Source organism: Aptenodytes patagonicus, chromosome Z (assembly GCF_965638725.1).
Source record: "Aptenodytes patagonicus chromosome Z, bAptPat1.pri.cur, whole genome shotgun sequence".
Taxonomy (NCBI): Eukaryota; Metazoa; Chordata; class Aves; order Sphenisciformes; family Spheniscidae; genus Aptenodytes; species Aptenodytes patagonicus.
Genome location: NC_134982.1, coordinates 16,316,777 through 16,333,182, shown reverse-complemented (window position 1 = coordinate 16,333,182; position 16,406 = coordinate 16,316,777). Strand labels below are relative to the sequence as shown.

The 16,406-nt window shown below is 42.2% G+C and overlaps 1 protein-coding gene across 1 annotated transcript in view; it reads left to right on the top strand.

Annotated features, from left to right (window-relative positions):
• TTC33 (tetratricopeptide repeat domain 33) overlaps window positions 1-16,406 on the top strand; it is a 53,220-nt gene that overhangs the window by 32,202 nt on the left and 4,612 nt on the right. Inside the window, exon 4 of the mRNA XM_076362249.1 lies at window positions 6,564-6,695. Within this exon, the coding sequence (XP_076218364.1) occupies window positions 6,564-6,695 (132 nt within the window). The remainder of the gene's footprint in view (window positions 1-6,563; window positions 6,696-16,406) is intronic.

Sequence of the window (16,406 nt, the reverse complement as noted above, 5' to 3'; positions counted from 1 at the left end):
ATGTTTAATTGGTTTTTTGCCACTGAGTTCTTCTAATTCTTCTAATCTGTCACATATATATTTTTTTAAAGCTAGATCTATTAAACTAAGTCATTGTAGTGACATGGATGTTCTTTGTTTTAATGCATGTGATAATGGTAAGTCTATGTTGGAATAAAGTAAGTTCTGAAAATCTACCTACTGAACATCTTTATAAGACATTTCCCTCTAGTCATTTTTATTATATATGTTCATGAGAGTCTTGATGCTTTTTCTGTTTTGTAAGATTTTTTTTTCCTAATTGTTTGATTAGTTTTAAGAATGTTTTCTAATGAAGTGTTATCACTGTAATTGGAAAATAAATCAAATATGTAGTGAGATTACTTAACTGTGAAACTTGAGTGCTATCCTGCTAATGAAGTTTGCAAAAGAAAATTCATCTGAGAAATTAATGAGAGCAACAGGAAAGGAATAGAATCTTAGTGTGTCAGCTCTTAAAAGGGTGTTCATAAGCAAACACACACATCCTCATCTTTCCCTTAGGGGATTCTAGCAAAATAGCCTTTTTCTGTCATAGCTTGCTTTCAAAAGGGATTAAAGACCTATTTTGCTGGTAGGATTGTCTCTTTTATGAAGGTTTTCCCCAGCATAATTTTGATAAGTAAAAGCTTAATATCTGCATACTCTCAAATGACAAGGTTATATTTGTGCATTTTTCTGAATGCATGGCCATCTAAAGACTCTAAGTTACTGCTAAAACATTGAGGAAGAGGGATTTAAATGGAGTTTTAAGTGATACATAGTTCCTGTCTGAAGCATCATGCTATTTGTCTGGTCATTGAAAAATACCCTAATGCAACTGAATTAGTTTCTCTAAAAAGTAAACATCTGTTTAAAAAAGAAATGTTATGTCTGAGTACTCTATTATAATGGTTTGTGATGTTTTTAGAATAATGCTTGCTTATTCCTGTTTTTACTAGTAATCTGAATGTTTTGCAGGAAGTAACTAGCAGAGGGTGACAATTATCTCTGCTGTCAAAAAAAAAAAACCCTCCACCAAAACCACATTGAAATTGGTGTGAATGTAACTTGAATCAAAAGAGATTGCACAAAGTTACTGATGAAGTAATGTAATTGAATGCAGGTCTGGATTGATGCTCATGATGGCTTGCAGTTTAGACTCAACTGTACTAAGTAGTCCATAAAGGATTAAAAGAGGGTCAAGAGTTTGTTGTATTAAGTACAATAGAGTTCCCAAGAAGAAACACTCCCTACACAGAAGAGTTCACTTTACTCTTTTGAAAGGAATTGAACCAAATCAAAGAACATGCTTATTCTGGAGGGAGCCCTTGGGGGTGTGTTCTATTTATTCTATTTTCTACAGAATAACTTCTGTATAATAATACAGAAGTTAATAATACAATATTAACAATACAAATTATATACAATATAATTGTTCAATTGAACAATTATTGAATAATTGAACAATACAACAATACAAATTATATACAATATAATAATACAATAATAATTTCCTGGTTAACGGGGGAGGTCCCAGACGACTGGAGGCTTGCCAATGTGACGCCCATCTACAAGAAGGGCCAGAAGGAGGATCCGGGGAACTACAGGCCTGTCAGCCTGACCTCGGTGCCGGGGAAGATTATGGAGCGGTTCATCTTGAGGGCAGGACAAGCAGGGGATCAGGCCCAGCCAGCACAGGCTCATGAGAGGCAGGTCCTGCTTGACCAACCTGATCTCCTTCTACGACCAGGTGACCCGCCTAGTGGATGAGGGAAAGGCTGTGGATGTGGTCTACCTGGACTTCAGTAAGGCCTTTGACACCGTCTCCCACAGCATTCTCCTCGAGAAGCTGGCGGCTCACGGCTTAGACAGGTGTACTCTGCGCTGGGTCAAAAACTGGCTGGACGGCCGGGCCCAGAGAGTTGTGGTGAATGGAGTTACATCCAGTTGGCGGCCGGTCACGAGCGGTGTTCCCCAGGGCTCAGTTTTGGGGCCGGTCTTGCTCAATATCTTTATTGATGATCTGGATGAGGGGATTGAGTGCACCCTCAGTAAGTTTGCAGATGACACCAAGTTGGGCGGGAGTGTTGATCTGCTCGAGGGTAGGAAGGCTCTGCAGAGGGACCTGGACAGGCTGGATTGATGGGCCCAGGCCAACTGTATGAGATTCAACAAGGCCAAGTGCTGGGTCCTGCACTTCGGCCACAACAACCCCATGCAGCGCTACAGGCTTGGGGAAGAGTGGCTGGAAAGCTGCCTGGCGGAAAAGGACCTGGGGGTGCTGGTCGACAGCTGGCTGAACATGAGCCGGCAGTATGCCCAGGTGGCCAAGAAGGCCAATGGCATCCTGGCCTGTATCAGAAATAGTGTGGCCAGCAGGAGGAGGGATGTGATCGTGCCCCTGTACTCGGCACTGGTGAGGCCGCACCTCGACTACTGTGTTCAGTTTTGGGCCCCTCACTACAAGAAGGACGTTGAGGTGCTGGAGCGTGTCCAGAGAAGGGCAACGAGGCTGGTGAGGGGTCTGGAGAACAAGTCTTATGAGGAGCGGCTGAGGGAACTGGGGTTGTTTAGCCTGGAGAAAAGGAGGCTGAGGGGAGACCTCATCGCTCTCCACAACTCCCTGAAAGGAGGTCGTAGCGAGGTGGGTGTCGGTCTCTTCTCCCAAGTAACTAGCGATAGGACGAGAGGAAATGGCCTCAAGTTGCGCCAGGGGAGGTTTAGATTGGACGTAAGGAAAAATTTCTTTACTGAAAGAGTGGTTAAACATTGGAAGAGGCTGCCCAGGGAAGTGGTTGAGTCCCCATCCCTGGAGGTATTTAAAAGATGCATAGATGAGGCGCTTAGGGACATGGTTTAGTGGGCATGGTGGTGTTGGGTTGATGGTTGGACTCGATGATCTTGGAGGTCTTTTCCAACCTCAATGATTCTATGATTCTATAACTGTTTCAAAACAGCTACTGAAGTTAAATGTCTAAGTGTAAGCAAACTTATAAAGAAAATAAATGACTGTGACAATGAGATAAAATTGAGCAAAGGTAAGAGTAGCAGCAAGCATTCTGCTCAAATTGGGTGTAGGGACTGCTACTGGCTTCCAGATTCATGTTTCAGTCACACATCTGAGTGAAAAGATAATAGTTTTCTGATAAGCTCAAGTATTTCAAGCATATGGGCTGAAATGAAAGAAGACCTGGGAGCATCTTTGTAAGAAGCAGAAAAACAGACCATTATGCTGATGCAATGTTAGAGCAAATAAAATAATAGTAACTTACTCAAAAAGAGGTGAATAAAAGGGAACAAATAATATAGATTCTTAAAATGAGAGGAGAAAATCAAGTTGTATGCAGTAGAAGGTGGGAGCAAGACTTTGAACAAGACATTCATTGAGTGTCTAATTTTTTATTAAGTCAAATGGACTTTGGTCCATTATGGTGTGATGTGTAGGGATCAAGGAAACCAACGATAAAGAGAACATAATCAAGACAATGAAAAGAGTTTTGCAGATAGCAAAATAACCTTGCTCTTATACAAGGCATAAATGTAGACTGAATTTATGTGAAGGAAGAGAAAATTAAAAATGATACTGTCATGGTAATCACAGCACTACAGATGAAAGTAAGATGATTTTGGAAGGAGGAAAGGAGATCAGTTCTAGGTATGTTTAAACTAGTGATAAGTTATGCAAGAAGATCTGAAATGCAATGGAAGTAGTATTTCAGAGTAGCTGCGCCCTTGAAAATAAGCCTCACATCTTGTATTGTCGTGCAGAACTCAAGATTATTATATTATATTATTCAAGTATGTATGAATACTGAAGTATGTGTTGTGCATGAAATGCTATCTATGGAATTAGAAGTATGATTGTGGGTTTTTGTTAGACTGATATGTTAAGCTAGTTCAGGATGAGAAACTTCTGTTTTGACGAAGGCCAATGGTATAATTTCCATGATCTACTACCTGGCTTCCCCCTTTTTGGACACACCCTGTCTAAGGGGCACATGCATAAGGAGTGACAATAACCCTTTAGGTCCTTACCATATTAGTGAAATGGAGACCACACTAGGCTGTGTGTTATAGGGGGACGATGTGTATGCACATAGATTTGGTGCTTGACGTGGCTGCACATTGAGCATGTGACAGGCACATTGTACGACAAAGGGGGCTACAGCACACGTGGTTCCTGTCTGGCTTTGTCTTGTCCACGTGGCCTGCCCCAGTAAAAGGACTGAGCACCTCTTGTCAAATCTGTGCAGAAGAAAACTTTATGCTAGTGGTGTTTTTTAATGCTTTTTCAGCATGACTTTCCAGATGTAGAATAACTGGTGTTTGCTGGATCAGTTTTCAAGTAGCAGTGTAGAGGTATTACCTCTACATTTTTCAAGTAGCATGTAGAGGTATTTTATTAAAGTGATGATATCGCAGGTAGAGTAACCCAAGGCAAGGCATTCAGGTCTGCCATTGTATGTTCATTTTGATGATCTCTTCACCTGAAAACAAAAGTGTAGGAAAACAGTGTGCGTTAATAAGTTTATTCTTTTATAATGACTGACAAGTATAGCTGAGTCGTTTTATTAATAACTGAAAAAAACACCTACGCTGGACAAAATGCATATATATTCAAATTTGTATTTGTTTGAATGTACCTTGAGAAACTGATGCCATAGTTACTAGGAGCACAGTGATTACCACCATCATCTGGAAGAGCATTTTCAAAGCAGCTGTCTAAATTAGTACACACAACAGTCATAAATAGGTGGAAGTGGAATAATTGTCTTTTATTAGTGAGGTCACAATTCAGTAAACAAAGCAGTAAAATTCATTAAAAACTGCGAAAGATTTCCTAAATATTTATGTAGATGTTTTGGAATTGTCTTGCAGAAAGTACTGGTAGGAAATACTGAATACTCAGGATGCATAAAAATGTTCAGGTGAGTGTATACTTGGATTTGTTTTCTCTTATGAGAACAAACACATTAAGATATTAATGTAAAAGCTAGCTGATAGCTGCAGAATCACTTAATCTTGGTAGGATGTACACCTATCCACTGTAACAGTTTGATTCAATTCACAGATCTGCTGCAGATAAGAGAAACCGCACACAAAAATACAGTTGAACTGAAAGTTTTGGAAAAATACATAGTATTCATTACAAACTTTGCTTAGAAAGCACAGTAATTGAGAACTGTTGAGGAAAAAAGGGAAAATGACATGATATAACAGCTGTGGGTTGTTTTTTAAAGATTTTTAGGTACTTCTAAATTCCAGTGTACACCCTATTGAATGGAATTAAAGAGAAGCCATAGGACTAGTCTTCAGAAAAATTTCGTCTTATTAAAAGAGCAGGAGTATGGATCCAGAGGGTTTATTGGAAGCTATGCGTACAGGATTACTTTCTGTAGTAAAGCTATTTTTTTTACTGTACTCACCCCAGTGCAAGTACTTTATGTTAATTAAAGTAAATACTTAAGATTATTGCATTTGAATCCTCCTCTACTCCATGCTCATACTTATCTATTTAACATATTATAGAACAGTAAGGTTAAATAAATGCTTTTTGTGCTTCAGCAGTAGTCCTAATATGTTCTAATATTATTCATCATGCTTGTGGGTCAGTTGGGATGAAAGTGGTTGCCCACACATGAGTCTTACTCTTGTGGTTGACATTCTCATCATACAGTAGGAATGCAGTTGTCATTTGTTTCTTATACTGGTATCTATCACCATAGCATGTGGGTGTCTGAAATCATGATCTCAGAGTGATGCAGGTCTTCAGGTAATGTGCCAATCTCATGGTGGTCTTGGAAAAATACAGCAAGCTTTGAGCCATGTTACGTATTGTTAACTATGATTTATAGGCTTAGTTACGGAGATTAAATGCAAGGAGTAGAATACTATGGTAACAGGCTGACACTAACCTGTACTGCTGAATTTCCACATTCAGTAACCACTTTTTTTTTTAATGTAGGTGACTTCATGTCTAAGTTAGGCTTTGCTATTGCAGAATGCTTACTCTCCAAATACAACAGTCATTGTTAAGGGCTGTTTCCATGCTGAATTACAGGGATTATTTCTGTAATTATATCATATGTACTGCAAATGTATTTGGTAGATTCCAGTCTTCTGTTAAAAAGAAAAAATACAACCTGCGAGTTTTTCAACAAAACTTGCGTATTTATTGGGTTTAATTCTCAGTGTGTTTGTCGTTCAGTGTATTCTGTTACGCTTTTACAGAGTGTGGGGTTTGTAGGGAGGAAGGGAGAGGGAGGGACACCTTCAGAAGCAATTCATCTACTTCTAATAAAGTTGCTTAAATAGTTCAGATGAATCATCCTCTAACATGCCTGTTTTTCTCCATAGGCTATGGAATGAGTCTGGGTGACTATCTGAGATTGGGTGACTATCTGAGATTAGACAACTAACTTTTAAACTAGTAAAAGCTAGGTGAGATGAACCTGTCCTTAGTTATTGAAACAATAGTGGTTGCCTGGGTAATCCCAGAAAACGTAAATCTGTTTTCAATTTTGCTTATTCTTATTCCTCCTATTTTTCTTTTTCTGTCATAGGTCCTGATGTCTTTACATGAAATGTTCCCAGCGGTGCATGCAGCAGAAATGGCTGTCCAGAGAAACCCACGTTCCTGGGATGCCTGGCAGACTTTGGGACGTGCCCAGCTTGGATTAGGAGAGATAGCACTGGTAGGAAAATGGACAACATTAATATGCTAAACTTGTAAACCATGTCCTCTAAATTGTGTGTGAGAGAGTGGAAGTACAGAAGTACCAAGGTAGCTGAATATCCTTATGTAACCTGAAAGTAGGCAAGGAAAAAGGTGGTTGTTGTTTGTCTCCAGTATTCCCTCTGCTTTGTTTTTCACAAATGCTTCCTGTGTGGTTTTGTTGCTGGACTCATGGAAGACCTGCCTAGCTCAAAGCCTTTTGTGTTATATACTATATTTACGTGGTGGCTTTATGCAATAGAATAATTATGTTGACATAACTGCACATACTACATTCTGGGTACTGTATTGCTACAGCGCAGCTCACCATAGTTTAAAGATGAAAGTACTGTGAAGTCCCAGTTGATACTCAGGCTCGGTTTTATACATGCCTGCTAATAAAATTATAGTATCTTGCTTTCCCTGTTTGCTACTCTGCTGTGTCAGGTGCAGCAAATGATGTGTGCTCATTCATACTTTCCTCTGGCTCCTTGACCCCAAATGGTCGCTGAAGTTGGTTCTTTTCTTAATAAGACAGCAAAAAGGCTGGGATGCTCTGCAGTAGCTGGAGTGCATCTTTTCTCTAGCTGTAGCTGTATGCCATGGTGCTGTCTTGGCTACATGATGTGATGCAAAGGGAGACTCTACCCCCACATCAGATCACACTCCACCTATAGGCTATACACCTATAAATAATGTAACATATATAGTGTAATAGTTTTCTGCTAGTTAGTGTGGAAATACATACGTCCGCAAAAGTCCATTAGAAAAATAATTCATCATGAGCTCTCAGATAAAAAAAGATACTAGTTTTATTTTATTTCTAACAGAAGTAGCTGTGTGCTGGTTTGATACAAATAATTTTGTCATTAATTAAGAGTGTTTTTGCAAAGTTAGAATGTTTGGACTGAAAATTTTCAAGAATACAAAAAAATTATGAATTTTTTGAGGGAGGCTAACAGATCATGCAAAACTAGTTTCTTTTTAAAATGTAATAAGGAGCACTATTAAAAAAACCCAAACAAACAAAAAACCCAAACGATGAGAATAACATAAGACAAAAGCTGTGTGTTGTAGATGTGTAGTGTGCTACCTTATGTTGCTGCACTATCATAATATGAAATGTTTAATATAAATCCATGGATATCGGCATCACATCACATAACTAGTGACATTCCACGGCTTTTGTGGTGTAGAAGGTAAGAGTAGATGGTCTGTCCTGTCTTGATCTACAATCTATAAACCTTTTTTTTTCTTTTTAAGTGCTTGAAATTGTCACTGTAAATTATATCTGAGATTTTTAAATGCATTAGTCTCAGGAAATTCAAAGTTTTATTTTCTGCAAGAATCCTAGGTAACTGATGCTGCTTATTCTATAAAAAAATGCTACATTTACTGTAATGTGAATTATAGATACTGATATACCAATACTAGTTATACCACCAGGTCTGCTCACCTGATCCTATAAGCTTCGTCTACATTGGCATGTCACATCACACCAATAGGAGTGGATATCTTGAGTTAATAGTGCTGGGGACCCAATGTCCACATTATATTAATTTTGTTTTACTTCAGAGTAGCTCTGTTGTTTGGAGTGCTTCAGGTACTCTCTTGGAGTGCATTGTTGAGCTTAATCAGAAAGGAATCTAGTTTATGTAGTCTGAGACTATTCCATGATGCAAACCAAAGCATTTTAAGTGGGAACAATCAGAGATTTGCATCAAAGCATATTATTAATCTGAAACAAAACACTACTATAGGTGCTCCTGTAATTGTTATATTGACCTTACTGTCTGTGAAGAGAGAGGGAGGAGTTACCACCAGGTAGTTTGCCCTCTGAATGTTCTTGTCTGCCTCTGTTTGAGTAGGGAGCCCAGAGGTGGGGAAGCTCCTGTTGGTGTTACCAGTGCTTTAGTATTGGGTGTTTCTACTTTTTTGCCTTTCTGTCTTTAAGGCATATTGAACTGCCTTCTGATGACTATGTTCTCACGTACAAAGAACAACTTGGGGAGTTATTCTAAAATGCCTATGATGTTCACTATTTATTTTTGAACCAAGCAATTTTAAAGGAATCTTAAAAGGTTAAGACTGGAGGAGTCTTAAAAGGTTGAATGATTTCATAATTATTGAGCCTGTGGAGGCTTCTCGACCAGGTGATCTAAGTCATAATTATCCTTTTCCCACTAGCCTTTCATTACCAGGATCTAATTTTTCACTGCATTATATTTTTTACAAAGAAAAGTTAATAAAGCATAAATGTCAGGGCTTTTTAGTTAAAGTGGGGTTCTGTCAAATTCTTTTCAACAGCTTTAAACAGTCCTACCCAGTTATAGGTAATACCAGGTAATACCCAGTAATACTAGCTTCCCCAGAGGTCCTGGGTTAGTCCTGCAGTCTCTAGCTACTATAGTGTAATCCTTTTTTCTTTTTTTTTAACCACTGTTGGAAGTCATAAATGTATTTTGATAACCCACCTAATGATTTTTTTAATGCATGAAAATATCTTCTACTCAGAGGTGACTTTTATTTTCAGTCAAGAAAGCATAAGGACAAGCAAGTATCCAAAAGTTTACATGCCCCTTCTGCTACATTTTTAGCAGGGGTACTCAGTTCTTGCGAGCATTCCCCGCTGACTTAGCTGGCGCCTCCTGTTAGTTACTCTTGTCAGATGCACAGAACTTTTGAGGCTTTAACCATGATGATGAAGTCCATCTTCTCAACATTTTGACCTTGTAATTAAAAGCGTTAGCTAAAACAGATGCAGAGCATATGACAAACTGGGATTGGAGAGAAAGTTATTTTACCATTATTTTAAAATTCCTTGTAATAATTTTAGCAGTATAATTTGATAATAGGTAAATGTTTTCCATCCTCCTGGATTTTCCTGATTTACAAGTTAAGAGCACTCATATCACTTCAGGCTTTATTTTGTTGGGCTAAATACGTCAATTTCTAGCATGGGATAGATTTTTTTTTTTTGTTCCCTCGATCATCCTGGATTATGTCCATGCACGTAGTAGAGCACAGTGCACAGATCTCTATGGTAGAGGCAGCCTGAAGCAGTGACTTCTGCAGAGCATGCTGCAGTGTCTTGCAGGGATGCTCACTGAGGTGTAAAGGCAGACAGGCAGTAAGTGTTGTGAGGGAAGAGGGCTGGGAAGAAGTGAGTTGGTGCAAAAGGAGATCTGGGAAATGGGAATACATCACCGAAGCAAAAGAAAGTACAAGAGGAGGATAGAAACTTCTTCAAAAGAAGAGGAAGAAGGAACCTGTGGAAGTGAGGAAGAGGCACCTTGAAGAGAAACTTGAAGTGGACACAGTGGCTGATGGAAATTTTCTGAAACTCTAGTCTGTACAGAGATGTGTGCCTGGAGCCAAAGAAACCAAGGAGATCTTTTTCTGTCAGTTGCCACAGGCCATTATGTTCCTGTTCTCTTCTCATGCCTCCAGGCTCAGGCACATGTTCTCTGGCCTCTTGTGCCAGCCGTCAGGCACTGCGCCCCAGGGAGGATGTGTGCTGAGTCACCCCAAGGGGTGATGTATCTTCATCCACGCTGCATAAATTCTCTGCAGTGGAGAACCTCCAGCACAGGATAATTAAGCTAGCATCGTCTCACAGATGTCTACCAAATGGGGAAAAAAGACTTTTATGGGTTTATAACCTGACCAAATTCCGATAGGTAAGGCAAAAATTCCAAATAGTAAGGCAAAAATAGTCCTTCACATCTGGAAAATTGCCTACTATATTTCAAGCCTTTTCTCTAAAACATGAGAGCACCAGAACCTTTGAACAAAATGGTTTTGTAAATTTAAGAACTGCAAGTGTTCACCTCATTTTTTAAGGCAGAACAATTCTTTTTGCTGAAAAGAAATTTCCAGAGAGAAAATTTTTGTTGAAAAGAAGAAATAAACTGAACGGAAAAGTTGCATAGAAAAGTTCAGCCTGGCAGTTTAAAGTTAAAATAGATAAGACATTTACCATTCAGATTATATCATATAAACTATTAGACTAGAGTGAATCTGAAAGGATTGGGGTTTTTTTTTGGTTTAAAGAAGAGAAATGTAATGAGGAATCTTTAAATACACTAAAATTTCATGAGTGTCTCTATGCTAAAGGTTTCTGTAAAATTAGTTATTTATGTTCACGGTGAGTAGTACAAGAAATAAGACTTAAATTCCAATAAAATATTATCATAAATTATAGAATAGTTGGGGTTGGAAGGGACCTCTGAAGGTCATCTAGTCCAACCCCCCCACGATGAGCAGGGACATCTTCAACTAGATCAGGTTGCTCAGAGCCCCGTCCAACCTGACCTGGAATGTTTCCAGGGATGGGGCATCCACCACCTCTCTGGGCAACCTGGGCCAGTGTTTCACCACCCTCAGCATAAAAAATGTCTTACTTATATCTAGTCTAAATCTACCCCCCTTCTAGTTTAAAGCCATTCCCCCTTGTCCTGTCGCAACAGGCCCTGCTAAAAAGTTTGTCCTCATCTTTCTTATAAGCCCCCTTTAAGTACTGAAACGCCGCAATAAGGTCTTCCGAAAGCCTTCTCTTCTCCAGGCTGAACAGCCCCAACTCTCTCAGCCTTTCCTCATAGGAGAGGTGTTCCAGCCCCTTGGTCATTTTTGTGGCCCTCCTCTGGACCCGCTCCAACAGGTCCATGTCTGTCTTATGCTGAGAACTCCAGAGCTGGACGCAGTACTCCAGGTGGGGTCTCACCAGAGCAGAGTAGAGGGGCAGAATCACCTCCCTCGACCTGCTGGCCACCCTTCTTTGGATGCAGCCCAGGATACGATTGGCCTCCTGGGCGTGAGCGCACATTGCTGGCTCATGTCCAGCTTTTCATCCACCAGTACCCCAAAGTATCATGTTGGATGCTGTAAATAAAATCTATATTTAAGGATCATTAAACACAGAAAAACATTATTATAGATGTATACATATCTTCAATGATGGACATCCTTTGAAATAGGTCAGATAGTGTCTGTCAGATGTAACATAAAGGCTTAGTACAAACCTTGGGGGCAGGTGTAAACTGCATAACCTCTTAAAATGCTCCCTTACCTTTTGTACGGGTCACGGTATAGTGACAGTGACTAGGTCCATGTGTTATAAAAACATGTTATAATAAGTGTAGTCTGATCAAAACTGCCCTTCACATTTAAAGATTCTGCAAACCAGCAGAAAAGATTCTGCTCATGGAACAAACGAAAGATTGTTTGCTACAGAATACCCTATACTGAGATGAAATGTAAAGTATTTTAAAAATACAAATTCTTCAAATATTGTAATTCAGCAAGCGAGAATGTCTTGCAGTAGATTTTATAGTTCTCTTCCCTACAGAAGCAAAAGGAGATATGTGACTACGTACTGATTTAAAATCCCATAGTCCTCACATGCAGGGTCTCTTAAGACCACAGCTGCCCTTTAAAATGTGGCTAGAAATACCAAGTTTAGTGTGACCACATGTTCCTATAATGCCAGACAGGTAGTTGGAGAAGGAGATTTACATCTCCATCAGCGGGAGAATTAAAAGTAGCACAGTTATTTTATTTTCTTCTTTATTAATAGAAATTAACGGCTGTGGAAGCAGTTACAGTGGCAACATGAAATTTTATGTGGATGACAATTCTGTATTTTTAAGTATTACATTGCTGCTTTAAAACGAATCTCTCTGATCTTTTGCAGCATTTAAAACATACTTTATTATTTGATTATTACTATTTTATTATTTATAAAAATGTCGCACAAAAATTTTTTCTAATAGATTTACAAAGATGATAATTTTATGCTGTATTGTATGAATCATCAAGGCAGCTTCTAAGCTTATTAAATGTTACCTTATATTTGATTACTGTGTTTAATGTTTTTTATTGTGCATGAACATAACTATATAGACAGGTTTTAATTAGGGGGCCTCTTTCATGTAAAGCTTAAAAGCAGATGATGTTTGTTTCTATTTTGTTTTCAACAGAAATACAAAAAAAGAGCATGTAGTGTTTACTTGTAGATCATCTATCCCTGGAAATCAAAAGCTAGCAAAGTTGAATAAAATGACACTGTTTTGCAAGAACTACACTGCACTCCTCCTTCTGTTTAAAGTTCAGCATGCTCCTACACTTCAGAGCTGGCTGGGGACCAATAATAAAGTTGTTTTTTTTTTTTCCTGGAACTGAAAGGCTGCTTATTAGAACAGCAGTAATACTGATAGCATAATCAGCATTTTTTAAATCTGATTTGTATCTCTTGTCTGCTGAGTTCACGTCATACGGAGTTTGTATTTTAATCTGTGCCAGCAGAAGGATGGAATTGGCAGTTTCTGTCAATGCAGATGAAAAGCTATGATTTTTCAAATTAATTTGCATGCTTTAAGTATGTATAAATTACAACAGAATATGGAATTCAATGGTTGCTTGTATATCTTTAAAGTCTTTATATGCAAATTGCTAGAACTCTTCCCAGATATAATCCAAATCCCTATCATCACTGTTTTCCCACCCTATGGGAAGGCTTCTGTACATCGTCACACAGGAGTTTGGTCACTCAGCTGGGGAACCCACGGGGGAGCGCAGAGACCTGCCGGAGCTGGCAGCTCTCACCAGGGTGGCTGACGAGTCCTGGGTGGGGCCCAGAGCAATGGCAGCCATCCCCTACTGCCACTCGAGGCAGCCCCAGGGAGTGCTAGGAACAGGATGGGCAAATGGGGTGTGGCATGGCAGTTAGGGTGTGGCATGGCAGTTAGGGTGTGGCATGGCAGTTAGGGTGTGGCATGGCAGTTTGTGAGGGAGGGTGCCTCTTCGAAGGAGGGGCATTCCACAGGCTGAGTGGGGGACTCGGCGTGCACATAACCCAGCAGCTGGGCACAGGTCAAGGGCACTCATCCTACCCGACCCTCAAGGCAGAATGGCGGCCACTCATCTGAGGGTAAAGGCCGCGGCTCCAGCTGGGGGGTCTGCACCATCTACCCCAGCGGCGGCCGATGCCTCCATGCAGATGGAACTGCTGAAGGGAGAGGCTGCGGTGCAGACCTCAGGCTGCAGGGAGTGCCTAGACCTCTCTCCTGGGGCAGGGACAGGCAGCAGACCTGCCTGCAAAAGGTGTGCCCAGGTGGAGGACCTCCTGCAGCAGGTGGCTGAGCTGCAGGAGGTGGTGAGAAGACTGCATAACATCAGGGAGGTGGTCAAGGAGCTAGATAGCCGGTTCCAAGTGCCGTCTGCAGTGGACCTGCAGCTTGCAGCCAAACAGCCAAAAATTCCCCCACTGGCACACACAGAAGGGAGCAGGTGGGGCAATAATGCAGAAGAATGGATGATTGCAAAGGCAAGGACCAGCAGGAGGAAGAGACTTCCCCCGAAGCCTGAGGTGCCCTTGCAGAACCGCTTCATGGCTCTGCAGGCCAAAGAGGAAAGTCCTGTCACACCAGGAGAAGCGCTGGAGCTGAGTAATGCAGCCTGATCTGGCACCTGTATAACAACCAGCACCACTAAGAAAAGGCGACGGGTGATAGCAGTAGGCAACTCTCTTCTGAGAGGTACGGAGGCACCCGTTTGCCGACCAGACGCACTCTCTAGAGAGGTGTGCTGCTTACCGGGGGCTCGCATCAGGGATGTCACCAGGAGGCTACCAAGCCTCGTACAGTCCACTGACTATTATCTGCTGCTGCTGTTTCACGTGGGCACCAGTGACACAGCCAGGAGCAGCCTGAAGACTATAGAGCCCTGGGAGTGGTGGTAAGGGATTCAGGAGCACAGGTGTGTTTTTCATCAATCCTGCCGGTCAAAGGGAAGGGGTTTGAAAGGGCCAGTCAAATCTGGCGAGTCAACAAATGGTTACGGGACTGGTGCCACAGCCAGGGGCTCGGCTACTTAGACCATGGGACTCGCTTTGAGAAACCTGGTCTACTGGGGGCTGACAGGGTCCATCTGTCAGAGGAGGGGAAGAGCATCTTTGGTCATAGGCTTGCCAAGCTGGTGAAGAGGGCTTTAAACTAGAGATGCCGGGGGAGGGGAACCTCAATCCATCCCACTCATACCAGTTTGATGCCAGGGCCAGCGATAGATGCCCAGAGCCTGCAGAAGGAACACAGGTCAGCAGGAGAGCGCCTGAAGAGCAGCACAAAGGAACTCCAGCCAGTAAGACAGCTTCATCGGGGGCCCAACTTAAATGCCTCTATGCAAACGCACGTAGCATGGGGAATAAACAAGAGGAGTTAAGAGATGTGTGCACGCCTGCAGGGCTACAACCTTATTGGTATCACGGAGACGTGGTGGGATGGCTCCTATGACTGGAGTGTTGGGATGGAGGGATACAGGCTCTTTAGGAAGGACAGGCAGGGGAGATGAGGAGGGGGTGTCGCCCTCTATGTCAATGACCAGCTGGAGTGCATGGAGCTCTGCCTGGGGATGGATGAGGAGCCGACCAAGAGCTTATGGGTCAGAATTAAAGGGAAGGCAGGGACAGGTGACATAACGGTGAGGGTCTGCTACAGGCCGCCTGACCAGGAAGACTGAGCGGATGAGGCCCTCTATAGACAGATAGGAGCAGCCTCACGTTCGCAAGCCCTGGTCCTCATGGGGGAACTTCAACCACCCCGACATCTGTGGAGGGACAACACGGCAGGGCATAAGCAATCTGGGAGGTTCCTGGAATGCGTTGATGATAACTTCCTTCTCCAAGTGGTAGAGGAGCCAACAAGGAGAGGTGCTGTGCTGGACCTTGTTCTCACCAACAAGGAGGGGCTGGTGGGGAATGTGAAGCTCAAGGGCAGCCTGGGCTGCAGTGACCACAAAATGGTGGAGTTCAGGATCCTTAGGGCACCGAGGAGGGCGCACAGCAAGCTCACTGCCCTGGACTTCAGGAGAGCAGACTTTGGCCTCTTCAGGGATCTGCTTGGTAGAGTGCCATGGGACAAAGCCCTGGAGGGAAGAGGGGCCCAAGAAAGCTGAGTAATATTCAAGGATCGCCTCCTCCAAGCTCAGGAGCGATGCATCCCAACAAAGAGGAAGTCAGGCAAAAACGCCAGGAGGCCTGCATGGATGAACACGGAGCTCCTGGACAAACTCAGACACAAAAAGGAAGCCTACAGAGGGTGGAAGCAAGGACAGGTAGCCTGGGAGGAATACAGAGAAATTGTCTGAGCAGCCAGGGATCAGGTTCGGAAAGCTAAAGCCCTGATAGAATTAAATCTGTCCAGGGACATCAAGGGCAACAAGAAAAGCTTCTATAGGTATGTCGGGGATAAAGGGAAGACAAGGGAAAATGTGGGCCCTCTCCGGAACGAAACAGGAGATCTGGTTGCCCAGGATGTGGAGAAGGCGAAGGTACTCAATGACTTTTTCACCTCAGTCTTCACCAGCAAGCCTCACCACCCAAGTCGCAGAAGGCAAAGGCAGGGACTGGGAGAATGAAGAGCCACCCATTGTGGGAGAAGATCAGGTTCAAGACCACCTAAGGCACCTGAAGGTGCTCAAGTCCATGGGACCCGATGAGATCCATCCGTGGGTCCTGAAGGAACTGGCGGATGAAGTTGCTAAGCCACTATGCATCGTATCTGAGAAGTCGTGGCAGTCTGGTGAAGTTCCCAGTGACTGAAAAAGGGGAAACATAACCCCCATTTTTACAAAGGGGAAGAAGGAAGACCCAGGGAACTACAGGCCAGTCAGTCTCACCTCCGTGCCTGGGAAGATC